The sequence below is a fragment of the Dendroctonus ponderosae genome, unplaced genomic scaffold (genome assembly GCF_020466585.1).
Source record: "Dendroctonus ponderosae isolate FM_Combo_2020 unplaced genomic scaffold, Dpon_F_20191213v2 Dpon_F_20191213_1, whole genome shotgun sequence".
Lineage (NCBI taxonomy): Eukaryota > Metazoa > Arthropoda > Insecta > Coleoptera > Curculionidae > Dendroctonus > Dendroctonus ponderosae.
The window spans coordinates 25265799-25292119 of NW_026017110.1; the positions used below are offsets into that span (position 1 = coordinate 25265799).

Consider the following 26321-nt stretch of genomic DNA (forward strand, 5'->3'; position numbering starts at 1 on the left):
TAAAAAAGAGTATGTTAATAAATTGTGTAACAATAGTAGGATAATACAGTATATGAAAATTCGCTCTGATAATTCGTCTGTGCAAATTGTCAGTTTTTCAAAAAAATTAATTAAAACAATTTCAAATCAACTGACATTCTGTCTTTTTTTTTAATTCTCGCCTCAAAAATTCTGTCTTTTTTATTGCGACATAGGAGCACTATTTATCAATCTGTAATAAAAGACGTGAGGAAATTCTGTCTTTTTTAAAGACAAACATTTTCGAGGCGAAATACCCAAAAAGAAGTTTGTAAAAAAATGAATCCGCCTCAACAATATAGAACTTATCAGCAATTCTAATGCTGTGAAGTTACAGTAATTTCCTAAATGTTAACTATGGAAAGCGAATTTAGCTGGAACGATATTTAAATTAATTAAGAGTCTCATGCTAATATTTCTGGGAGTTTCACGAACGTTCACCATTACATTGGCTTTATTGAGAAATTAGTCATGAACATTTCTTAGCCATTTATTAAAATAAAACTATCATTCAATATATTCCAAAGAAAATTGGTTGAAAACCCGAAATTTGCAAACAAATCAGTCAATGAAATGTAATCGGGAAGAAAAAACTGGAATGATGCATCATAATTTATCATTTATTGTAGCATAAGGTTGAAAAGATCGACGGATAGAGACGTCAGCCCTAACGATCTACTAAATACGGAACTCTCAACTGCAGTGGCCGAACACATTGTTGGGGACATTTTGCGCCAATGCGACGCCCATACCGAGAAACAATCACTGGACTTTGAAATTCGAAAAGCAAATGCCAAGTTGGAACACGCCAGATCCCAAAACACTGTTCTAGCTCTGACGTTGAATGAAACCAAAGCCCATTGCGATAGGTATTTTTTCCACATTTACAGACGCTGTTTCCTCACGCGCAAACTGTTTCTTCAGGTTGGCTCTTCTATGTGGCAAATACGAATCCAATGCCATAGCATTGCGATTGGCTTTGGGAATCACTGATCGGACCATTGAAGCTTATGATGTTCTTTTGGCCTTGCTGGAGACGGAATTGTCTCTAAGCGAAGACAATTCCACGACTATTGAAAACCGAACTGCAGCTGAAACGGTGGCCAAACAGCTTCTGAGCCATTTAGATCATCACTTAAATTCCGATGTTTTACTCTCGCCGTGGCAGAATCACGTTTACAGCACTCCCATTGAAATGTGAGTTATTTTACTGGTTTGATTTAAACAACCAGTTTACTGATTAATTTTCAGAAATGAAACATGGACGGGCGAGCACGAGTTGCGGCTGCGGGAACATGTTTCGCGGTTGAAAGCCGAAAGAAGCAATATTCAGGGCACTTATGTCACTTTGGAGTCCACCCAAGTGGAAAATGTACCGATTAGACCCTCCAGCAGCCAGGAGACTAGGAAAATGGACCTTGAAATGGCGGTTTTAATGCAGGTAAATGCCTCTACTTCTGCAGCGTTTACGCTAGTGAAGCACAACGCCAATGCCTCTAATTTATTCGCTTATTGAAAATATTTGTTTGCAGGAATTAATGGGTTTAAGAGAGGACAAGGCTGAATTACTGTCGAAATTGTTTGCATTGGAAAAAGACAAAAACGCCCTGGAAATTAAGCTGAAGTATGTGGAAGGTCAGCAGAAAGCACAATCAGCCACGCTAAAGAATCTGCAAGGCCAACTGAAAGATACTGAGGGACTACTAGCTTTAGCCACTCAAAGCAAAGTAAGATGATTATTACGATTAGAATTAAAACAGAAATCAATATCGTTAAACGTTCACCGTTTTATCAATATACATGGTGTTCGAATAATGCGTTCGAAGATTTTTAAGGTTGATTCTACATACTAAAATAATGGTGGTAAGTCATGTTACAAAAAGCTGAATATTTTTGAAATTTGGCGTCGGGGGCGTCAACTTCAAGCAGTGGCGGAACCTCGACTTTCGTCTCTTGTACCGTAATATACTATTTTTAAATTACTTGGCCAACAAACATAAATACTGCAAATTTAGACTTTGCCACTTTTAGCTTTAAACCTACGATATTTAAATCGATTAATAGGATTGTTTGCTGCAGGAGCGAGGTTATTGTGATGCAGAACATGCACAGGGCGTAGAATTGGAATTAATGCAAGCACTAGCAAGAGAGGCAAGACTGAAAGTTAGGCTACAGGAATTAGTTGCGACTTTGGAACAAGTGACCAAGAATGCCGAAGCCCGACTGTTGGAAGGGCGAGAAATTGTACAGGACTTAAATCAGACCAATAGGTAATATTATTTGGCAATATGTAAAAACTTCAATAAAAAAGCTACACAACATTAAATAAATGTAATCCCTAACATTTCCTGAACTTTTCAGCATTCTTGCAGACACAGTGGATCGTAATACTAAGAAATATCAGGCTAAGTTTAAGAAAATGGAGCACCAGATGTTAAACATGGTAGAGAAGCACACTGCGCAAGTAAGAGAGCATTTTATTAAGTGCAAAGATTCGGCAGTTATTGTCATTTTTCCAATTCATTGATTGAAAATGCTTGAAGCTCAAATATCATTCGCAATTAATTTTTTCAGGTACAGACGCTACAGCAAAGAATCGCAACTCTAGAAACACCGCCTACAAATAGTTCGGAGAATTCCTTAAATTCAATTCCCATGTAAATCGGCTAGTGGAGTATATATTTTATCAATTTGATATAGTATTAATATTAATGTTGCTAATTGTTAAGATATAATAAAATGTGCAATAAGTCCTATTTATTCGCAAATTGTAAATTCGTTAACATGCAGAACGCTCATATTATTATTATTTGTTGAATTGGATGCAATTCCAAAGATGAGAACAAAAAAGCTAAATAATTTTGATTGACTGATGAGGCTACAGATGGAAAATATAAAACATGTTAATATATTTGTCTACCTCACCCAATATCGGTGTATAATTGTTTTTAAATACACAGAAATGTTCCTACAGTTTAATTTGAAAAATCCACAACAAGTTTTGTGCGTCAACTTGCAAATTACATGAAATCAGATGAGTCTACCTCGGTAATATCTTTCGATATGAAACCAGACCTTGTTTAATGAAACTAGCGTTAGTAATTATAAGGACATGCCTCGCTGTGATTAATTATGCCTACTTACAGAAAAAAATGGAGTTGTGGGAGTTTTTAACCAATTTTTTCACTTGGTTGGGCAGCTGTACATAAGGCAGGCTTTTTCCTCAGTAGCTAAATTGTGTGCTTAGAAGTAAACGATTAAACCAGTAGCTAAACCCTTATTACCCTAATTTTACATGGTTCTTTCCTTCTATATTGTTTAGCAATGTATAGGGGTTTTAGATAAATACTCTGTAATAGTTTGAAGCCTGCACTAAACAATTATGGTAGTAAATTATAAATGGAAAGTGATTATTAGACGTGTGATAAGATTATTAATGCATTTAATATGTTTGTAATCAATTAATAGGCTAAAGCGATATACGAGGTTTTAGTCAAGATTTCAACCGAGATTCTTCAGTATATTGAATCAGATAACATAAAAAAATTGCTTGAAAATCTGAAATTAAAGTTTTCCATTATGATTTGTGAAAATTTGGGCAGAAAATAAATTATCATCACATTGAATTAGAAACCCTCGAATCTCTTATAAGCAAATTTGGTACAAAAGTATTAAGGCTTGTTATGAATCAACATTAAATTTTAGAACTACAATGATATAAGCAAGTTTAGCATTAAGTATCTCAATTATTATGTAATAAATATTTATTTTATATCGTGATGTTTAATAAACTGGAGTTAATGATTATGTGGAGTTTGGCTCATTCCTCCTTTTTATTGATTCAATTCATTGCGAAAGAGCGGGATCGATAGTGCGCCGAGGTTGGAGGAGGACATGCAAAATATGGCGGAGAATGCTGACAATTTAAGTAAGTGAATATATAATAATTTTCCTCTAGAGTTTTGAAATAAACAATTATTTGAACGTATTTTAGTATTTGATATTTATTTTGAAGTATTTTATTAGCTAAAAGATTAACGTAGAAACTGCCAAATTATTTTTTATGCTACCAAATGGAGTAACGATATAAATAGGCGATGTAATTTGGTTGTTACTTCAGAATATCTCAAAACTTAATCAGTAAAGCAAATTTTTCTTGTCGTGAGTTAACATTTCATTTAAACAAAAATTAGAAAATTGCTTATTTTTTAAAAGAACACTTACCGGAGTAACTGGACGTTCAAATTGACTCAGACTGCAAGGTTAGTAGTGCGAAAACTTACCTGAAAAAAAAATACGTTTGAAAAGTTGTACTAATTTTTTTTAAATTTCGATAATTAGAATCCGAAAAATAGTTTCAACCAGTAAAATTTTCTTGAATGCTTCGATTATTTCACGAATTTTAACAATTGCTAACAGTTACTATTAAGAACTGACTAAGGAAAGAAAAAAAATTACTTTGAGGGCAGTTTATTCGATCAACAATCTTCAATTTAATCAATTCGAAAAAATTAAGGATGTTGGAAAACATGTTGGTAGTTTATTTTGACGTGTATATATTTTTCTGTGTTTGCGTATTTAATAAGTTTTTTTATGGAGATCTTTTGATGTGACTCAGCAATAAGTTCTCGCGTTTTTTCGCATCGAATTTAACGAACTGGAGGAATTTTGTGAATTTTATATTGAATTTTTAACGTGAAACTGATGTGCTTGTTTCAAACTCACCAGATTCAAGCAATGCCCTCGAAAGCCTTTAAATTATAATGTATTTTGTATTAGTATAGTATGGTGACTAAATAAATTAATGCTGTATTTAATTTACTTAAGTTATTGGTTACTTGCAGCAAAATTACATTCTTTCTTCGTTACCATAGTTAATTTCCATCAGCGTATATTTTAACATTAGAAATATCTACTAAAATATCACTTTTATACCAAAGATCAAGGTTTCGAACTACTGAAAAAATCTCACAATATTGCAACAAAACTTAATTTTTTTGCGCAGTTTATATATAATATTAAAGGTTTCTGATATAAGACGACAATTTTTAATTACATGTGTATCGTTCAAAAAACGAGTTTAAAAATGAGCAAGCGATTTTTTATTCTACGATTAATGTAGGACATGTACACTAAAAATGAGTTGCTGTAAATTTCAAAATAATTCGAAAGCAAAAATGGAAAATCCGAAATTCGATTGGATCCTGGCATCAGAACTCTGTTATTTATAAACGCTATTAATTTTAAATCTACAATTACACAACGTTATTTTGTACAGTCCAGGCCTTAAAAATTGGGCTTAAAAGTTAAACAAACAGTTATAGATATAAAAAGAGGATACTCTTTGGTAACATAAAGTTTCACTTTAAAATCTGTTAACGCCAAGAGCGAAGTCAGTTGAAATATTGCAAAGGCTTAATCACTCCTTTAAAATGATTAAAATATTCACCAAAGCAACACGTTAAACAAGAGAAACACTAAGAAGAGAAATTGTTTTACATCCCTAACGAGCACAAGCTGCGATTTAGCCCGATGCCGCTAAATAATGCATAGAGATTCACATTTTGAAAGGTATTGTTTTAATGGCCTATGGTTAATTTATGTGAACTGAAATCCATCCATATTTGCTTATTTATATTTCAACGGATCAACCTGCAGACCGGAAGGCGTGTCGACGCCGAACATTGGCGCTCGCGGACCCCCCGCGGGCCAATCGCACTTCCGGTCCAGAACGCATAATCCAGAATGGATAAGAAATTAACATTTTCCAGATTCCATTGTTCAAGCTTAGTCCGAAAACTTTGAAAAGGAAACTTTATAAATGTACAAGCCGGTAAAGTCGTGATTTTTATACTAAATTTTGGTGTTCATGAAACGTTAGTTTTTCGTGTTTGGTGTGTGTAAAACAAGAATTTATGTAAATTCGTTCTTTGAGTACAAAGGTTTATTGAAGATCAGTAAAACTCCCGCTATCAGAGCAGTAAAAGTGTTATTTCAGGCACATCCAGGACCGGTTTCGAGCCTAGTAGCTCTCATCAGGTGGATGTAGTCTGAAAATAACTCTCCCGAAAACTGCACTTTACTTCGCCGACGCAAAATGTAGATAAAAATAAAAACTCTGGCTTATATTCGTCCTCAAATTAAAGTTTATACATCACTATTTTCTATCAAATCGAGGATAAAAAATTAAACTTTCTGCTAGATTGAAAAAACGAAGACGAAGTTTATAAAAATATTTGTATGATTTTAGCAATTTATGGAATTTTTCATGTTTTTTTTTTGTTTTAGGTTTTGGATTTTTTTATAAAAAGTGCTTATAAAGCGTCCTTAAACTTAAAATAAAAATCGACTACTAAGAGAGCGAGTCTGGAAAAATTACATAACTGCAATAAATAATTATTGAGAATTGACTTTGTGAACTTTTTTTGGTTGTTTAGGTTGAAGTTTCCAAAAGAACTTGTTAAATCAGCAGATTTCCGTGAGCATTTTTTACTAAAACCATATCTAAAATATGTTGCATAAGGATTTAAAAACATTTTTTAGTTAATGGATTATTTAAAAAAATTCCGACTTTGCCACTAAAGATGAGTATCTAAATGTAGGTTTTAAGCTTTGAATTTAAGTGTTATATGAATACACGGTGTATCAGACCTTAAGTAATTGTGAAAATAATGTTTTTTGCACATTTTAAGTTATATTGCTTAATCCGCTTACTACGGTAAAATTCGCCTATACTCTGATTTACATTAAAATCAATTTGATTTGATTTTTAATTCACGTTAAAATCTAAAAAATCTGCGAAAATTGAAAGATAATTTTTCAAACTTTTTTTTTAAATTCAATTAATTTCATGCCATAGATATTAATAATATTTAAAAAATAAACAATTTGCAAGTTGGATTAAACGCGAACTGTTAAAAGCTGTAGAAGGAATACAAAGAGTATAAATGTAAAATCGGAAAAAATTGCGGTTTCCTTAAAATTTCGCAACAGTTTGCACCTAAAGCACCACTTAAGTACATTTGTTTAAACAAGCTATTGCAAGCCATTTTCAAATCTATTTATGAATCGGTCATTTGAACAAACCGTCGGTGTTCTTAAAGATAGGCAAAAAAGACGAAAATACTTAATGCACAAGACGCGCAAACCATTTTATTAAGTCGTGACGATAATGTTCTCCAATAGATATTATATGACAAAACAATTCTTCGAGGACTGTTTCAGTCTTCATCTTAACAATCACCGGTTGCATATAAATGTTTACCCTGTTATAAGGGGCATAGCAAACGTGTTATTAATATAATAATTAAAGGAAAACGTGTATCATATATTAATCAAGTGTGAAAATATATCAGTTACAATTTCGCAGAGCTGTTAGCCAAAGAGCTAAAAATTACGTTCATGCACATAATTAAATTTAAAACATCAACAAATTAATTGACTTTATATCTCCATTTCGCTGTATTCTGCAATACATATTAAATTTTGGGCAGCAACAAGACATTAAAAAAAAAAACATTTTTAGCCCAAACTAAAATTAAACCAAGCTATCCTCGAGCTACCAAATAAAGCAGCAAAATCATTTTCCAAATTAAAAATCAGCTGAAATATTAATGAAAATAAAAGGAAGGCCCTCGTTTACCTTACAAACCCCCGCAGGGGCGGAAACGGGCGTGTCTTTCCCTCTCTTCTGTCGATGCTTCTTCGCAGGTATGTAACAGCTTTTCGGCTTTGCCGAATACTTTGTTGTTTCCTGTTGCCGAAGCTTAGCAGGAACATCAATCAGTCCCATTGATAGCTAATTGATCAGTCGCCACTGTAATATTAACTCTCAAATTTCCGTTTTGTGATGATACAGAAGAATTGCAACAGCGGTTCTATTGGCTGATGATGAATCAAGATCAGGAAGTGCCAGTGTCGACCAACCAAAGTGAACCAGGACGGCCGTTGGTAAGCATTTTTATAGTTATAAGTTTTGAAATGGCAGTTGTAGTTCAATTATTGCGTTTTTAAGCCGAAAAATTGTATATGGGTTAAAAAAATTTACACTTTATTCATTAGATTGTTAGCAGTTATATGCGGTATATATTTTTTTTATTAAAGCTGATGATAATACATGAAATACTGAAACTGAAATGAATACAAGTGTTCTTTATTAAAAGTGCATTGAGCTAAAAAGGAGGGATTTAAATATTTTGCGGATGCGTTTGAAAAAAAAAATACTTAAAATTGAGTTAACTGTTTTATCTTTTTACTTATTTAATTGTTTCCTTTGCTTTTCATGAACAACTTTAACATTTGGTAAAGACAAGCTCTATTTAAGACAATTTTATGCACTCCATAAAATGTTTTATTTTATAAAGTTTTAACGTTCTTTTACTAAAGTTTTTGCTTCTTCCGGTCGAACCAAAGCTCGGAAAATTGATATTCTTAAGGAAGAACGAAGAAAATCGAGTGGATATTTTGAATGCTTTGAAAAATTCTAATACACATATTGTACCGGGTGTTTAAATGGGTCATGTTTTTTGGGTCGAAGCCATATCCTCCGCACAACATGTATTTAACCTTTTTTCCCTTTTATTATTAGCAACTTTATTATTATTTTTTTCGCAAATAAAGAAAAAGTTAAATGAATTTTGCAAGCAAAATGTGACCAGTTATAAAAAAATAAAAATAAATAATATCTATCGAATGGCTCAGGATAACCAGACGATTAGAAATCCAAAATACTCAGAAGTTTTTAACATCGTATACTTTTTTCTTTCTCGACTGCTCCGCATAACCCGAAAGATTAAAACTTTGCTCAAGAAAACCAGAAAACCCGGCAGTACTTAAAAACCCTGTAAAATATGTTCATTTAATTTTTATGCATATTTTAACTTAAATTGTGTCCAAAAATAGGCCTTTAATTCGATAAAAAAAATATGGAAATTGGATCACCGACTGAGAAAATACTCACAGTCAAAAGTTAAGAAATATGTAAATTAGATATAAAATAAAATGTGATCAAAATTAAAAAACTAAATTTTACAATAGTTAGACAAACATTCCTGTAATTTAGAACAAATTTTTTAAATATCCAAGCATAATGGAATTTAGCAAGAATAAAATGTTATTTTTTTATAAAACCATCAGTCTTCCGGAAATATCTTAAAACAATAGTTTAAAAGGTTTTGAAGCGAAAAACAAGCCGTTGTAATATTGAGTTGGTTTTTCCAAATTATTCGCGATATTTATTAGCTTTCAACTCTCAATTATTATTGAATGTTAATTTCTTCTTTAAGTAAAGTAACTGTCAAACCACATTTTTAGTTATTATTTGAGTAGACAAGCAAAAAACAGAGAATTAACAGAAAATGATCAAAAACGGTTCTTTCTTTTTCATATTTCCTTCCAAAATTAATATTCCTTCAACCCTGTCAGGGGCAATTTTATTGTATTTCTTAGCTTTACCTTATCTGCATTGTTAAGACACATTTTTTTTACCAGCAAAAGTGTATTTTTCTGTTATATTTGTGCTTGCGCTTGATCGGTTTTGAAGTATTTGGAAATTCACGACCAAACAGTTTCTCTTACCTTTTTAAAAAGTCTTTAAAATTGGGACCTTTTCAATTTGCTTTCTTTTTCAGTTGATATTTTTTAGCTGTTTCAACTCAATTTTTTTGAATTCTATCGACATACAAAAAAGCTTACGTTTTTGGATTTTTTCATTCATCTTTGCTAATAGATTATTAAACAAAGCGCTTCATCGACTTTGATATTTCGGCAAACATTTGTTTTACCTGCTCAAAAAAGTCGTTCATATCGGGCCATCTATTCAAATTTCTTTCTGTTTCAATATTGAAGTTTTTTTAGCTGTTTCCACATACAAAAATTATTTACTATTTCTTTGTCATTTAATTGATCTTTGCTAATGGATAATAAAACATGCGTGGGTAATTCAAGGCATTTTAGTGCCGTATCTGGATCATTCCAGAGTGAAACTGTCTTCCTATATTTGACGATCTCAAGAAACCACTTGCAACCCAAGAACAATTACCTTCCATTCAATTAAATTACGAAATCCATTATCATTAGCCACTAGTTGGTAATGATTGAAAGCAATAGTGGAAGTCCAGGGCTAGGTCGTCACAATATGATATTCCTAACATAACTGTTCACAAGTCCAGCATATTACCTTTCCTGCAGTAAATTAACTTCTATAAATTAGCCAATTTAATTTACTTTCTTTACTCTGCACCCTACGAACACACATGAAGCACCCATTTGTGTTGCCGACGTGCCATTGTTTGCTTTTGTCATATTTGGCCCTATTACTTTGTTCTTTTCAGTGAGACAATATCATTAGGTGATGAAACTCGTTTTCAATATGTCGTCGAACGCCTTTGTTTGATTTACTTTTACGGTTTTGTTTAATTTTTTTTTCTTGATGCATGTGATTGATTGATTCGATGAACTGATTGCTTGAATACACTAGTAGATCTTTTGTTATTGCTGATTCAACTGGAAGATTAATGGAAGTCGTGCGACAAAAACAGTTCATTATTTGTGTCTTAGAATTATTATTGGCAGAGTTTCTTTCAGCCTTTGTAATATTTGTGTAAAGCCTTTGACTGCAGCAAAGTCAATAGTGAAATTTAATCGAGTCATATAATTAAATTTTCTATTTTGCATTATAATTTTTAATAATTGATTAAAACGTTAACATTAGATATTTATTGAATTTTTCTTTAACCATTTTAGGGCTGTTTATTCGGATCAACGCCGCCTTACTATCAACACAGTCCGGATCATTACAAAATTATCCCGACTGTTGGTAAGTTAGTGAATCAGTTAATTTTTTATGCAAATTCCGGTATAGATTTGAAACTTCTTAAGAAGGAGTTTTAACCATTTGCCTCATTCATTCCTTTAAGTTTCGAGGAAAAATGGCAAAATACCCGAGGCCTTTATTTTGGTCGACAAATAACTTTAAAATATAAGTTTCGACTTTGTGGATTTCGATCATGGATTGGCAGATTAAAGAATGACAAACAAAAAATATATTAAAATCTTCAAGTTTGCTGATTATAATTTTGACAATGGTGTAATAATAGAAATAAAACAATTTGTTTTTCTTGTGCTAAATTTCGGAAATATGATAAACAAATCAATTTAAAAGAATGACAAAATTAACAAGAAAACAAAATCTCCACAAGCAAAATAACCATAAATCTTTCAAAGTTTGTGTTTTAACTTAATTTGAAAAAATCGTGAAATTATGTAACATTCACTTTGGGACATGGGAGTTAAAGAATAAAAACAAAATAAATAAAATTGAAAACAAGAAGATTAATTACAATTTAAGACAGATTACAATTTAAGATTAAGACAAGGCAATTAATACAACATATTTTAGAAGTTAAACCACATTCGAAATATTTTTTAGAAAGAGAAAACTGATTTTATATAATGTGATACAAATATTGGCAACTTTTAGGATCATTTACGGCCGACTGGCGGGAACCTTGGCACCATGAAGGTAAGTCGCTCACCGATTTTTCGGATTTCGAACATACGCAATCGCAAAATTTCCAGATAAAAAAAATATTATTTCGTAAAAAAAATGTATGAATGTAAAAACTTGAACAAATATTCTATTGCGTAAATCACAACCATTGATGCAAAAATTAGCTAAAATTCTATTAAAAATAAAAATTACACCTACTTAAAAAGTAGCAAGAATGTTTTTTTTTTTTAATTTCTGACTGCTTGTACATTCTTAATGAGATTAAAAGTCTTGCAAACACTCGCATTAACTCCCATCTGTAAATTCTGGGGTTTACCTGTTGCCCCGAACATTATCAACCCCAGTTAATTATTAACCCTCTAAATGGTGGCCGTTATTCCTGAGGGATGTTCCAAACATCTCGGGAATTTGCTATTGCAAGTCGACTTGTTTCGATATCGCAACTAAGCTAAAGTCATTATCGTGCATTAGATTCGACGAATAATTTATGGGAGGTTAAAGAGGTTTTTTATACGAGTTGCGATCCAGGTTTAATAAATTATTTCAATCAGCAAGAGGTGGATATGAAATGTTTTGAAAAGTTTAAGCTCTAAGAGTATGATTTTTTCTTTAAGCTTTTGACTGAAAAATTCAAAATACAGACTTCGTGCAATTTTTTTCAACTTAACACTAAAATAATATTTATTATTCCATTAGGAAACAGTTGTGAAGCTAATGACAGCGAGCAATATGTTCCTGACTCCAACTACAGTTCAAATAATGGTAAGTCACTCTACGATATTTTTTAAAACTAGGATTTTTTACATTTACTTCTTAGTACGACTGGTGGAATTTAATTTCAGTTATTGCACAAAAACTGAATTAAACGCGATTTTTGTTAGTAATTTTGACTTTGCGTACTAATATTGATCAACCATGCACAAATAAAGCACTCACTTTATTCATGCATTTTTCGGGCCTCCTGCCTTTATTTGCGTAAACTTCACTATTTTTTTAACATTTTCAGTTCGTTTTGTTTATTCGGTTATTTGCATCAAATCGATCTGGAAACCCTCGATCCTTCAACAATATCGCGTAATGTGGTTAGCAATTTTTCCAGCCATGAGAGTACATGCTGGGCCTGAGGATCGACCTGCCTTACTTCTTTCGGGAAGCAAAACGTCAATTTATTTCGTGTATGGCTCAACTCAAAACGCAGCGGGTGACGCTCTTTTTCTCCCTTTATGCCACGTAACATTTCCTTTGGAAGTTATAATTTAATGTTTGCGCTTGTCACTCGTTTCAGTAAAATAAGGAAAACGGTTTGCTTGCCATTAAGAAAAAATAACTAAATATTGACAAGATGAGATGATGTACCAGAACACAGAACTCGGCACTGTGTGACTAAGAAATGCTAAGTTTATGTTTTTTTTAGAGGGGCATTTTGCTAGAAACAAAAAGAAAATTTGGCTGGTTCTACAGAATTACATCTTTTTCAAATATTTCATATATTTATCACCTGTTAATGGTCAAGGTTTTCCTTTTCATTCTATCTTTTATGCATATAAACATATAAAAATCGCTTCATTTCAATTAAATTGACGACCACTTCTATGAAAAACAGCTCATCATTGTCAGCAAATCAGAAATACCCAAAATCGGGATCTCTCACATTAACTGAATTATTATTGTTTACGATAATAATGGATGTTTTCATAAATACGGTACAACTCGACTACTCAACAACGTGCTTGGCGCTGCACTAAATGCAGCGAAATTTTTACTTAAATCACTGCTTCTGTTCTACCTGGACCAAGAGGAAGCGGAGTGTTCCACGGGTGTACAAAGAAGCGCACAGAGCGCAATCGTGTTCCTCAGATTAAATAATAATTTAGCGGTAGCTCAAAGCCGGTAGGTGATTCTACTGGTCGACATTCCTTGCGTGTATTACATAGTTTTTATTTTTAAGTTCCTTAATTAATTGTTTTATATATATGTTTTTGTCGGGGACCTCAGAAATACCCTCTAATAATGCGAAATTATTTTCAAGGCACTGAAGAATTGTTATTCGACTAAGTAAAGCGCATTTTTCTTTATAACGGATCAAGCAAATCTGGACAAACTTATTTTGAAACTTAATAAAAATATGCTTAGCAAAGGCGTCCGCAGCCATTGCTAGTGACTGGTGAGTTTTTTGGGACTTTTAGGAAGTAATAACTAACGATTTTTTTCCTAACGTTTCGCAAGCACGAGTGGCTGGCATCCTCAGAGGTGTTCTTGCTTGAAAGCTTACACTGGATTGATCCATCCAACATCAGGCCAGAGCAAACTCAAGCAAATACAGCTCTGCGGATGCCAGGTTGCAAAACATCTGGATAATTCTTTTCCACGGCGCTCATAAAGAACCAGTGAGAAAACTAGAATGAGAAAGTAAGAAATCAGTCAAAAAATATAATTAGTTTGGAGATATATTATCAATTCAAGCCACAAATGTTTTGCAAAAATACAGGCAATGGAAACTTCTGCAAAAAATACTTAATTCCTGCTGAACCCCAAATGCGATAAAACTAAAATTACTGAATACTTAAAAATGAGCGCAAAAGCCACACGGGTAAAACTTTTAGTAAGATCTAAAAAAAAACAATATAAATAAGAAAAATCTTGAATATTTTCAGATGTAAAACCTGATGGAATTTCATCTGTGGGCAAGTCGCCGTTTTGCCATCCTTCCTATACGGCTGAAAACTTTCAAGAAATCTACACGAACGCTTATCAACACACCAGTTGCTTTTACTCAAACACCCTCTATAATAGAATTACCACTTTAACGCATCGAAGTAGTGAAGAGCCACATGGAAGCGATAACGGCCATAGTGTAGGTCAGATTATCAAGCAGGAACCGAATGAAAAGGATAATAATGGTAAGGAATATAAAATGAATGGGCAAAAATGCAGTAAAATTAATTGCTATTTTTAAGCCTCCCCTATTCAAATACCTGAGAGCCATGTAATCCCCCAAACACAATGGGGTGAAGATTCTAATTGAGGGCAATCAATATTAATAAAGCTATTACACAAGCAGAGCCCTTTCAACGCTAAATCAACAAGCCAGTGAGCATGTTGTAAACACTAAGTTTCTCTCTTCGTTGTGTGCTAATATGTCGGCATTTAATTAAATGTCTGATCTGGTCAGAACTTGTTAATAACTTACTATCCACTACCGCTCAAGGCATTGGTGTGTTTGAGGATTAGAAGCTGTTTATTTTCGTTAGTTAGAGTGACGTGCCGTTTCTAAAAGCCTCAATTTGCATGCCTGATTTTAAAACCTAATACGTTCATCTTCCAATGGATCGGATCAATGCCTTAGGGATGATTTTAAAACCGGCAAAGAATGAGTGTTGATTTTCAATGACAGTATCTGATAACAGATTTTTCGCACGTCGTTTTGCATCTTTGCATATTGAAAATAGATGGAGGGCAAATTTCAGGCTTAAGTACGTGAGCAGACCGCTTAATATCTAGCAGGTTTCGGTTTGATGCGATAGATTCAACTTTCATGCCAAACAACAGAAGCTTATAATAATATAATAAACAGAAGTATATAATTTTACTTGTTCAAAAACCCGAAAAATCAAAATGTTCACAAATCTCGATTTATGTTCCCTAACTGCTAGTTTGCACGACAAATAAAGTATTAAATAAATAGGAAGGATTACGTGTTTTGCAAATTTGTAGAAAACAATTTCTGGTAGAAGGCACAACTCTTTCACTTAGTTTTAGATAGGCATCGACTTTGTGTCTATTTTTTCGGTGGATTTCGGATTTCTCAGCACAACCATACGAACCAATATAGAAAACTGACTCGATCACTTTGTGTGAATGTTGACAAGAAATAGCAAATGTTGGAACAAAAAAAATGTATGTGAAGAAAATATATGAAATAATGACAAGCATAAACCTTGCGTCTAAAAACTCTTGGCAAAATTGAAACGCAACTTTGACGTGATAATAATGACAACAATATAACTTTGGAAAAATGAACTTGAGGTAAGAGGCATAAAAATGCCGGGAAATTTCTGCCATTTTCCAAGTTGCAAAAAACACTGAAATGTATAATGAATTGAAAAAATTCGCTAAAAAGTTATTATTACTTTTTTTTTTTTAAATTTTTTAGAATTTTAAGTGAAATCCATTTTTTATTTATAGCCATTTACCCAACGCATTGCGACAATTCCAAAAGTTCCTCCCCATCGAAAACAGTATGGCGACAATCAAGCAACAGTAAGTAGTTTAAGACGAAAAACACCTTTAGGGAAGAGAATTTTCTCAAAAGCGTTTCCATTCCAAACTGCTCAACAAAATTTAAAAAAAATACACAGCGAGAGCGATTTGAATTTCACTTTGAAGCATTATCTAATCTATCTATCTTAATTTAAAATTTCTGTAGTCAATAAATTTTTGGAATTTTCTCAACCAACTCTGTAAGCCGATAATTTGTCAGATTTTCATTATCGGATTTTCCAATTCAAAATATTTTCATTAATTTGTCTAAACATGAACGAATGTTTTTTAGTTCTTTAATTGAGCTTTGAGGCTCTTATTTTTCTTCTTTTTATTAAAATTCACTTTGCAAGTTTAAGCAGTTGTTGGTTGCGTTCAACTTTGTTTAAACAAGAAACCCCGTTAGTTTTTATACATTTAATAGTAACTTTTCTGTCTTTTTAAAAATGAAGCACATAAAATAAAGTTTCTACAGGGTGGATTGGTACGATTTCCATTCTGTAAGAACTGGATTTGCAGTAGTTAATTTTTGCCTTCCAAAAATAATAAGACTACAGATAATTCCAAATCAAAATCAATTCCTGGGCGTCAGTCATTTATTGTCTATTTACCAATTAAAATACGTTTCGGTGTTTTCCACCATCATCAGTTTCTCTAAAATAACAGATAGTAGAAAAAATGTTTTCATTAATTTAAAAAACAATCACAGTTTGTCAACAGCTTCATCATTAGGCCTAATCATCGTTAGGCCTAATTAATCTTAGAATGTTTTAAAGTGTTGCAATTGTAATGTATTTTAGTGTGTGATATGATGAAGCTGTTGACAAACTGTGATTGTTTTTTAAATTAATGAAAACATTTTTTTTACTATCTGTTATTTTAGAGAAACTGATGATGGTGGAAAACACCGAAACGTATTTTAATTGATAAATAGACAATAAATGACTGAAGCCCAGGAATTGATTTTGATTTGGAATTGAAACACAGTCAGGAAAGTATGTACAACTACAGAAAATGTAGATAGAAACAAATAAAAACTGTAATAAAATAAAAACAAATACTGTAGATAATGCTGACCAGAATTTATGCAGCTCCAAAATTATGGTAAATTTGGCGGTATAACTGCTGGTTTGTTGAGGAGCTAAATAGCCATAAATCTAGAAGCATATGTGACAAACTTCTGCAAAATTTTCGAGTACCAAATATTCAAAGTTCAATTATTTTAGGTAACAAATCCTGCGACAGTAGCGGCCGTGCGAAAGATTTGCCTATTTCCGCACGTGAATACACATTTCATGGCTCTCCAACAGGAAGAAGAGGGTCACTCCAACTCTGGCAATTCCTCGTCGCTCTTCTGGACACTCCAGATGTGAGCTCCGGATGCATCGCTTGGACTGGGCGCGGCATGGAGTTTAAATTAATCGAACCAGAAGAGGTCGAGTATATAAAGAGATTTTTATAGACAAGCTGAATGTAGAAAATTGGAACATTTGATGCACCCTAGTTTTTAATTGCATTTTTCATACCTAACATACTATCTACCTCCGTACCAGAATACAGTTCGTTGATAATAACAGTTCAAAATCAGCTTAAGTAAATTTTTGCCATCCAAACCGCTGAAAAAGTTTTCAGAGCATGGGAAAGAATTTCTGAGAATATCTCGGAAATGATGTGGCAACCGCATCTTGAACAGTGAACAAAAAATTCGCATTTTTTCAAACTAGTAAGCCCGAAGAACTCATCGTTTCAAGCAATGACCGCAAAAGCGAAAACGAAATCTTCAATAACTCACTGTCAAAAGTGTGGGCTTTCTAGAATTAATCGCGAATGTGGGAGCTTAATTATAACACACTCAATCGCTTTAATTTCGTTCTATCATGCTCTGTTTATTGATATTATTATATGTAGTTTAGTAGGTGTTTTTTGCCATAAAAATCATATTTTGTTCAAAAAATCCCGATTTTCTTTCCGCTTTTTCAGGTGGCAAGACGTTGGGGTGCACAGAAGAATCGGCCAGCTATGAACTACGACAAATTAAGCCGATCGCTGCGATATTACTACGAAAAGGGAATCATGCAGAAGGTTGCAGGTATGCTTAAAATTTGCCTTCCATGTCGGTTCCTCTTTCATATTAGAAAAAGAATTAAATTTGATATGACACCTTATGAGCTTTCCTCAACTGTGAAAGTAGAACATTTTAAAATCTACAACCTACAATCATTCCCTTATCTGCTACAACATAATTTCCAAAGCGTTTCTTATTTAGGAGAAAGATACGTGTACAAGTTCGTTTGCGACCCAGAAGCGCTGTTTAATATGGCATATGGAAACCAACCAGAATCCGGTCTAAAAGTCCAAACGAAAGCAGAACAGATAGGGCCGAAATTGGACACTCATAATTTGGCCTATACAGATATGATAAGCTTTTACAATTGCGGCCTGGCCCATTCCTACCAGCATCTTCATCCCTACTTGCAAGATTCTAGAGCTACCAGGTATCCCTAATTGAGTTTACTGGATTATTACAAAAGAAAACACCTAAAGTTCGTCCTATAAAACCCACATTCAAAGTGAGTTTATTTCGAAACCTCCAATGAATTTTCGTTTAAAAGTGGCCATGAAATTACTTAATAAATGTATGTTGTTATGTTTTATACAGCTTCATTGTAAATATACGCTTTTACGGTTCCATAATTGTTAAGACATTGATGTAGGTACCTAATGTACGATTTATGCAAATAAACGTTTAAGTCTATTTATGATTTTGATCTAGTTGTACCTAATGTATAAGTGGCTTTTATATTTTTTGCTTCGGTAATTAAAATGTCTCAGATGACTGAATGTACTCGGACAAATTATTGAAATTCCTATACTTAGTGTTGTGAAAATCGCAGAGTAAAATTAGTCATTTTATGAATAATTGCAATCACGCAGTAACGATTTAAATAGACAATTACCTGACTGACCTTAATTTAAATAGGTTGATGCTTTTCTGGTAACCAGTTTTAGCAAAGCACAACCAGTCTCACCTACAGAATGAATCAACTATTCAACCGGCAAATGTAAATTATATGCTTAATATGATACGAGTGGAAAAATGTGTTCAAATTTTACTAGATTAAATGAAGCGAAAAGGCAGAAAAAATGACTTCTTAAAATCAAAGCTTGTAACATATGTGGAAAAATTAACACAATTTTGATTTTACATACGTACTTTCTCGGTCTAAGTGATGTTGAGTTCCAATAGTTGAAAAATCAAAGGAATTTCCTGGGGTTGCGGTTGGAAAAATATGAGATTTTTTAAAACGAATGAATTATTTGCATAAACAGCTATCAAAATAAAAAAGCATCTAAAAAATCAATTACAAAAAATATATACAAGCAACGAACATTCACGACTGCAAAAAATTGCGGGAAAACACCTATTCAGATTTGAAGAATATAAATGTAGTTAAATTACCGGTTAAATGTATTTGTTAAATATATTTGCCCTCATCTGCTTGTATTCTGATATACATTTTTTACTGTTACTTCAGAGTTTCGATTAAATTTTCCATCGTACTTAACGATAAATAAACCGTTTTAAATAGGTGGAAAACAGCCGACATACCACTTTGCAGTCAAGAAAAGTGTATGCAAATTATTGGTATGTTATATTCAAGATCACACCGACCACATCCTGCATAGCAAATCAGTTATGTAAAAGGGAAATCAATGTTACATTTACACAGCAGGAAAATCCAACTTTTCAAACCTACAACCGAAAAACGCTCAGAAACCATATTCCACGTCCTGTTTTAGATGCGATCATTTTTGCACGAATTTTCATTATACACCATGTATAATATTCCATTAACATCAAAGTTGAACAAATATACTTATTATAATCCAGCAATCGTGCAGTGCGCGACTACAACGAGCTGGTCGTGATAAGATACCATACTAATTTTGTGTCGAAATTGTCGAAAATTAAATAAATGCAGTGGGGAATCGCGTAGCAGGACTTGCTAAAGAATTGTGAAAAAGTGGCAAAGTAACTTGGCTGTAGTGAATGTGACCACTTGGATTATTTACTAGTGTCTATTCGTTGAAAATGTTCTCAAATAGTGTAAGTAAGCAATTATACAGAGAATAACACATTTCAAAAGCTGTTGAATTGCTGTGGTGCAAGAGCCGATAAAACACACTTTGGTTTGAATCAATTAAATTTCAATGGCCTTTAAAATATTATACAGTCGAATTGTTAACGTCCTTTTTCGAATTAGTTGTTGTTTGCTAAATCTTTTTTGAACAACAAAAAATAAAAAAATTGTATTTAGCCAATTACGATTGCCATCAAATAAATAGCTGCTGATTTGGAACACGATGTATCAATTTTTTAAATCAATTTGAACGTATCTGAAATTTGGGCCAAAACAGAATTTCGATCAAAAAGAAGGCGATTTCAAATTTTAATCTGCCTTTCTGAGGGTTTTTGAAAAAACTGTTTTGGACTTATATTATAGACTGTTTTGGACCTGAATTATTTCCAAATTAGTCTCGCACTGTGCACTCTTTGGACATACGATAAATTCAACAGTAGTTTAAATATAAATAACAACTACCAATTTAATAATAGTTCTTTTGCGTCAAATTGTTGGTTTTTGTTAAAAAAAAATCAATTTTACATAATGACCTCAGTATAACAACCGATTAATGCACTGAAATTTAATGAATAATTAGCAACATTATTAGAAGCCAAGGAATGTGTAACAGATGTATTGTGCCGATAACTCAAAAAATTTATATAACGCAACTATTTGAAATTTTTAAATCGAAAAATAATCGAAGTTTACAAAAAAGTGTTTAATTTTGGATCAATTATTGAAACTATTTTTAGCGGTATCTATTTCAAGCAGACGTTATTCGATTGCAATGCTCATTCTGCCGTAAATGTGACCTTTGCAGGGAAGATTAATTTTGAGGCTCATTAGAAGCCTACAAGGATTAGTCCGGGAGCCACTACAGTCAAGAAAAATTTTAAATTTTATCAAAGTTTACAATTATGGAGTTTATTGAACTGGCAATTTCTAAACCACCAAATTCCTTATTAACATACTTTTATCTTGAAGCATATTATATTTTGAAAACTTAAACAACTTCGCTCTATACAGGGCGAGGTCAACAAATGCAACTTTGCTTTTTCCTTGCTTTCTATCAATTGCAGATGTCGTTTTCCAATTTGTGAATGTATTGGCTAAACTCTGTACACCGACAAGTAAATATCCCGAATCATATCACAGATTAGATTATATGGATTACTGCAGCTCGTATTGGACTATTAACTTGTAATCTGCAAAATTAGACACTGAATTCGAGTGTTTCCACACGTTCTTATATGTAGTTCAATTTTATTCTTGGTAATTTTACTGCAACCAACTGAAAAATACTTATATATTTTGCGCACTTTGTCACCTCTGCCCTCACAGTAGGTCCACATTTTCCGACCTCTCCCGGGAAATTGAAGAAGGCAAACCTGGAAAACGGGAAATTTGATCAATACGTAGGCGCATGGTGTTTAAAACAACACACATAACCAACCGGTGCTAGTAATGTTTATTCGTGCTAAACGATATTTATTAACAACCTAACACTTCCCATATGCAATTAGCCTAACAAATCAGGTAAATTGAATATGGTTGTTGAGAGGTGAGTTTATTGGTGCTTAACGAAATTAGTTATTTAGTCCAATTATTTGGCATATTTAAAGCGCTTTCAAGCTATTTTGACTGGCTTTGTTCTCGAAACTTGTATAAATTGGGAAATTACTGCAAATGCGGCTGTTTTCCAATAATTTGGTTCTAGAAAGGAAAATGAATAGGTCATTGAATGTTCTAAATACTCGACTATTTTACCTGATGCTGCCTTTGTCCCAATATATATTTTTATGATTATTTCTGCATGCTTAGCTCAAAACTTCACTAGAAAAATCGGCGTTTTCTCTCTTTCAACCACTGTTTGCATCGACATTGTCATAATTTCTTAAATAGATTTTGAGCAAAATTCGGAGACAAACAGGGCTAGAATATGAACTATTGCATCAAAAACCGCAAATTTAACGAGAAAAAATATGTATGTCACATGGAGACAAAACCAGGCAAGAAAAAATATTCAAACAAACTGGACAAACATTTCTAATATGATTTTCTTGGCAAAATTTTGCTAAAAACAATTCGGAAAATGAGCGAAAAAACTAGTTAAAAAAGAGAATAATACCACTATGAAAAACAAAATAAGTGAAACGATTCTAGCAATTAAAGCTTTCAAATATAATAAATAATCCCAAACGGTAACTAATAAAGTAAATGTTGGGGTTTTACCTTGAACAGACTTCAGTATAATCAAATAAAAACCAAATAAAAGAGTGCAGTTAAATGAAAAAGTTGTTCTAGCCAGCAGCTGTTCGCCATTTTTCAGAAAAATATACGTAAAATCTAAACCAAAATAGTGAAAAAAATCCAAAAAACCTACTAATGTGATAAATTAAATTATATTTTTTACAGTCTAATCCTATTCGCTGTTGAACATTGACCAGTTACCGACGATTACTGGCAAACTTTAACTATTGGACTTAACCATGACCGACTTAAATCTGGACCTCAACCAGTCATTAGACCTACGAGTGGCTCAGTTCAAAAATGACCCGGAAAAAATGGCAGAAGTTTCCGACTTTTTAAATGAAGTCTTCGACAAAGCGCAAAAGGAAGCCGAACTGAGACGGAATGAGAAATCGTCCAAAGGAAAACTAGTAAGTTTTACAATGCGTGCACTCTACACATGAATCATCCGAAATCAATTATAAAATTATTGTACTACTTACAGCATGTTTTCTGAATGATTCTCACCGGGCTTTTTGCAATTTTATATAAGGCATTTAAAACAATTGGCAATTCCTCAAACCAGTTTAAAACTTGCACGAAAGAAAAACTGTGAATGTTTTTTATATTAACAAATTTTGATATTGTTTGCAGGATGCTTTAGGATTACAAAGTAAGTTTTCTGTTTTAACTGATATTGGCATGGAACGCTGAATTGCATGAAAAAATTGCATAAAACAGTGTCAACTAGCTGAAAGTATTCATTTCTTTATTATTCTCTAATTTATAAGCGCCCTTTGTGTATTTCAATATGACAACATCAGTTCTTTATTGGTCGGTAAAGTTTTTCGTTAGTGCCTTAGTAAACGACTTTAGTTAGAATAAAATACTATAAAACTATGAATTGGTTATTGTGGGTCAAAGTAAAAAAACAAATTATCTAAAATGTGTCGAACAATTTAGAAAAGATCAGTTTTAACAATTGGAAAGCCTAAAATTAGTAGCTAAATGCGAAAATCGAAACAAATTGAGGGTTCCATTTGTAATAAACCTATCGAGGTTTAAAAGCATTCTAATTTGGCGGCTCATTCGCCGGTTTGTAAAGGCTGAGACCGCACGTAACTAATTTCATTAGATCGTCTAAGCCACAGAAGACTAAAATTTAAGGATAAATACGTAAATCGCAAATAAATTGTGGCCTTTATTTGAAAAGCCATAGTTGATTGCTACCACATTTTCATGACGCACTCCGTAAATAATGTTAAAATACGCATCTCCCAAACTCCAAAAAAAATCGTAAGCAAAATTTCCTTCTAAAATGTATCTTTACGGAACTATCGCACTTTGACGCACTAGTGAGCAACTCCATATGTCTGGGTAAATCAAACATTTGGAAGTACACTAGTTTTCGTTAGATTTACTTATGAAGTTTTTCTCCTCCGGAAAATCTGCTACTAAATAAACCAATTAATTTTTTTCAATTTTTAGACGGAACCAAAAAAATTGGAGCATGGTCCAACCGTGCTAGATCGTCTGCCCGAGTGTTTGCGACCAGGATCTTTACCACCATATGTAATTGTACCAATACAATGCGGAGTACTTTTGTTGCTCGCAACAATCATAATTAGAAAATATATATGGAACAAAAGCAGTAGCACTTAGTTCTCATGGTCTCAACATTTACTTCGTGATATGTCTTAGTACTATAATCAATTTAGTTAAACCCAGCTGTAATTGGAATTGGACCGAATTGATGAAATCCAAAGGAATATGTGGAAAAATATGAAAGACCAGGGTGTTTTCACCGACCGTTTTTAAAATATTCAGTATTGTCGCAATGCAATAATTTTACCAATTCTTGTGTGTTCAATTGTACTTCGATGTTGTGTTGTTGCACGAAAAAGTTCGGCATACAGACGATTGATAATAAACGTTGAATACAAGTCTCAATTAACAGTATGACATATCCTAACCAGGTTGTTGCTATGTAATCCAATGTAATCTAATGTTGTATCTTGTTGTTACTGCCAAGTTTATTTAATGTTACCTTCCATAAATGTTAGCCATTAAAACTGTTGTAATAGATATAGTGAATACCAATAGTTGAATCTACTAGTATAATTTGCTGTGAATCCACCTTAGTTGAGAGCTATATTTATTTAAGCAAATCAAAGCCAGAAAGGTATCTAAAATCAAATGTTAGAAAATAGTTTTGTTGGCAGGCAAACAGTTTAGTTTAGTTAATCCCAGACAATCAAAATTAGTAACTTAATGTTACATTGTACTTGAAGACTCAACTTTGAAAAAAAGACAATCACAAAATAAAAACAGAGAGTTTAGTTAGAACTGTTGAAGCAATATGGTATTAAATTATGTATAAATTTGTCAGCTGTAGCCAAATATGTATACTTGATTTAAAAAGCTAATTTGCTTGCTACGGAAACTGCAAAATCCCATAGAATTGGATTTGTTATAAATTAAATTGTGAAGCGCGTGAGCAAAGAATTACTATTGAACTGGAGACTTTTTTGTGCCACTAAGTCTCCTCAACTTAAAGTGGCATAAGAAATGTCTTATATAAAAATTACAAATAACTATTTACATTTTACACTCTTTGTATACAGTTTGTTGCATAATCCATTGCGTAAAGGTGAAGCGTCTTTCTCCAGTCCCTTAAGCGAAAACTGTCCTATAGAAGGGTGGTAATTCCTTTTGGAAAACATTGTGAAACTTTTTTAATCTAACCGTTGATGGTTTCAAACTGTTAAATAATCAACGTTTACAAAATGTTCACTTACCATTCAATTGCCCATTTTTGTATCCAAATTAGCCACTACACAAACACACACACACAAAGTCTTTAAAACACCGAAAATCACTTTTAACAAAATCAATGTTCACTTGTGATTGTTCATTAACGCACGGGAGTTGACCGAATCAGGCGTATTTTTCGTTAAAACCGCACAACCAATCGGGAGAATACCATAAAACGGCGATGATAAACTGTCAATTTAAAAAAATATCTAATTTTTCATAAAAAATCTGATAATTTTTTCAAATTTAGACGGAGCAACCAGCGCGACCAGTATCTTCTTGACTACTGGCTATTTCAACGAAATTACATAAAAATCAGGTACTTCTTGGAAGGATGTTTGTTTATAAGAAGATTTCACCACAAATAATGCGTTTCTTTAATTTTAGCAATACAAGCAACAAACGGTATATACCGAGAAAATACAGAGCTAAAGAAAATATACATTTTATGAAAGAATTTGGCAGTTTTCTTTAGTAGTACCTCGATTTTGCTTTACTGATGTTGCAGTATCGTCATGTTTGATACACTAACATATTTTTCTTTATTTATTATCAATCATATTCCATATTCAAAGTTAAAGTTAAATTAGAGACAAATTTATCACAGTCAAGAATTTTTCAGTTTGATCGCATTTAATTGTTGCCATTATTCAGACCCCGGTCATTTCCCAGTTCATCAAGCCCTCGCGTTGGGAGTTTAAAATATGCTCACCTTATAGATAGTACATTTTCTAATAACTTTTCTAGTGAAGATGCGGTCTTCGACCACCTTTTCACTGACTAAAATTCACTACTTTTTCATGAGAAAACGACTTCATGACGTGGACGTTGTCTGTCACAACGACGCAATTCAAAAACTTCTGACTTACTTGCCAAATCTTAATTTTGCTTGAAGTGGGTTTTCCCTTAGACATATTTTGTGAGTAATTTTGTTAGTTCCCGTTAACTTATTTAAATTTTGTTACATTGGTAACCTGCATCTTTTAAATAATGTGAAGCCGCTATCTGCCCAAGAACTCACCGACTTAGATCTGCGACTTTGGTGCAAATTTGGCAACATAATCTAGAGGCACGTGCAGGAAGGTGGGAGGTGAATATGGAAAAGTAGTGACTCTAAGTGGTCAAAAACCACATTTGCACAAGAAAAGCTATTAGTACAGAGTATGAGTAAACTGATTAAATAAGGGGAGCATATTCTTAATTGCAAACAAAAAATCCTGATAAACTAATAAATTACCAAATCGCAGTTACTATTTTTTGAACTTCACTTGAAAGTCACCAAGTTTCTGATTTGAAAACCTCGTTTTTAGCTTAATTCTACACAACTGGTCGGCAAAATAACACCAAATGAACAATGAAAACTT

At 32.8% G+C, this 26321-nt stretch overlaps 3 protein-coding genes across 6 annotated transcripts in view; all 3 read left to right on the forward strand.

Annotated features, from left to right (window-relative positions):
- The window catches only part of LOC109544294 (colorectal mutant cancer protein), a 32340-nt gene extending 28515 nt beyond the window's left edge, over nucleotides 1-3825 (forward strand). For all 4 annotated transcript variants that reach the window (XM_048669829.1, XM_048669833.1, XM_048669836.1 and 1 more), the window contains 7 exons: nucleotides 648-887; nucleotides 943-1215; nucleotides 1270-1459; nucleotides 1551-1745; nucleotides 2098-2288; nucleotides 2380-2482; nucleotides 2593-3825. In XM_048669829.1, the coding sequence (XP_048525786.1) occupies nucleotides 648-887; nucleotides 943-1215; nucleotides 1270-1459; nucleotides 1551-1745; nucleotides 2098-2288; nucleotides 2380-2482; nucleotides 2593-2679 (1279 nt within the window). In that variant the 3' untranslated portion in view covers nucleotides 2680-3825. The remainder of the gene's footprint in view (nucleotides 1-647; nucleotides 888-942; nucleotides 1216-1269; nucleotides 1460-1550; nucleotides 1746-2097; nucleotides 2289-2379; nucleotides 2483-2592) is intronic.
- A 3954-nt stretch (nucleotides 3826-7779) lies between these two features.
- Nucleotides 7780-18542, forward strand: LOC109544299 (ETV5-related protein Ets96B). Its single transcript, XM_048660624.1, has 9 exons — nucleotides 7780-7968; nucleotides 10762-10834; nucleotides 11498-11539; nucleotides 12224-12289; nucleotides 14182-14427; nucleotides 15713-15787; nucleotides 17014-17222; nucleotides 17768-17876; nucleotides 18054-18542. The coding sequence occupies exons 1-9, from the start codon at nucleotides 7906-7908 to the stop codon at nucleotides 18290-18292; spliced, it is 1122 nt and encodes a 373-aa protein (XP_048516581.1). The 5' UTR covers nucleotides 7780-7905; the 3' UTR covers nucleotides 18293-18542.
- Nucleotides 18543-19652: 1110 nt separating this feature from the next.
- On the forward strand, nucleotides 19653-25414 carry LOC109544319. Its single transcript, XM_048661534.1, has 4 exons — nucleotides 19653-19895; nucleotides 22330-22574; nucleotides 22798-22816; nucleotides 23632-25414. Exons 2-4 carry the CDS (start codon nucleotides 22404-22406, stop codon nucleotides 23769-23771), a joined length of 330 nt encoding a protein of 109 aa, XP_048517491.1. The 5' UTR covers nucleotides 19653-19895; nucleotides 22330-22403; the 3' UTR covers nucleotides 23772-25414.
- Nucleotides 25415-26321: the final 907 nt, after the last annotated feature.

Coding starts and splice junctions, on each gene's coding strand:
- LOC109544319 (XM_048661534.1), top strand. CDS start 22,404: ATGACCGACTTAAATCTGGACCTCAACCAGTCATTAGACCTACGAGTG.
- LOC109544299 (XM_048660624.1), top strand. CDS start 7,906: ATGATGAATCAAGATCAGGAAGTGCCAGTGTCGACCAACCAAAGTGAA. Junction 10,835..11,497: donor CAAAATTATCCCGACTGTTG/GTAAGTTAGTGA, acceptor GGCAACTTTTAG/GATCATTTACGGCCGACTGG. Junction 12,290..14,181: donor CAACTACAGTTCAAATAATG/GTAAGTCACTCT, acceptor GAATATTTTCAG/ATGTAAAACCTGATGGAATT.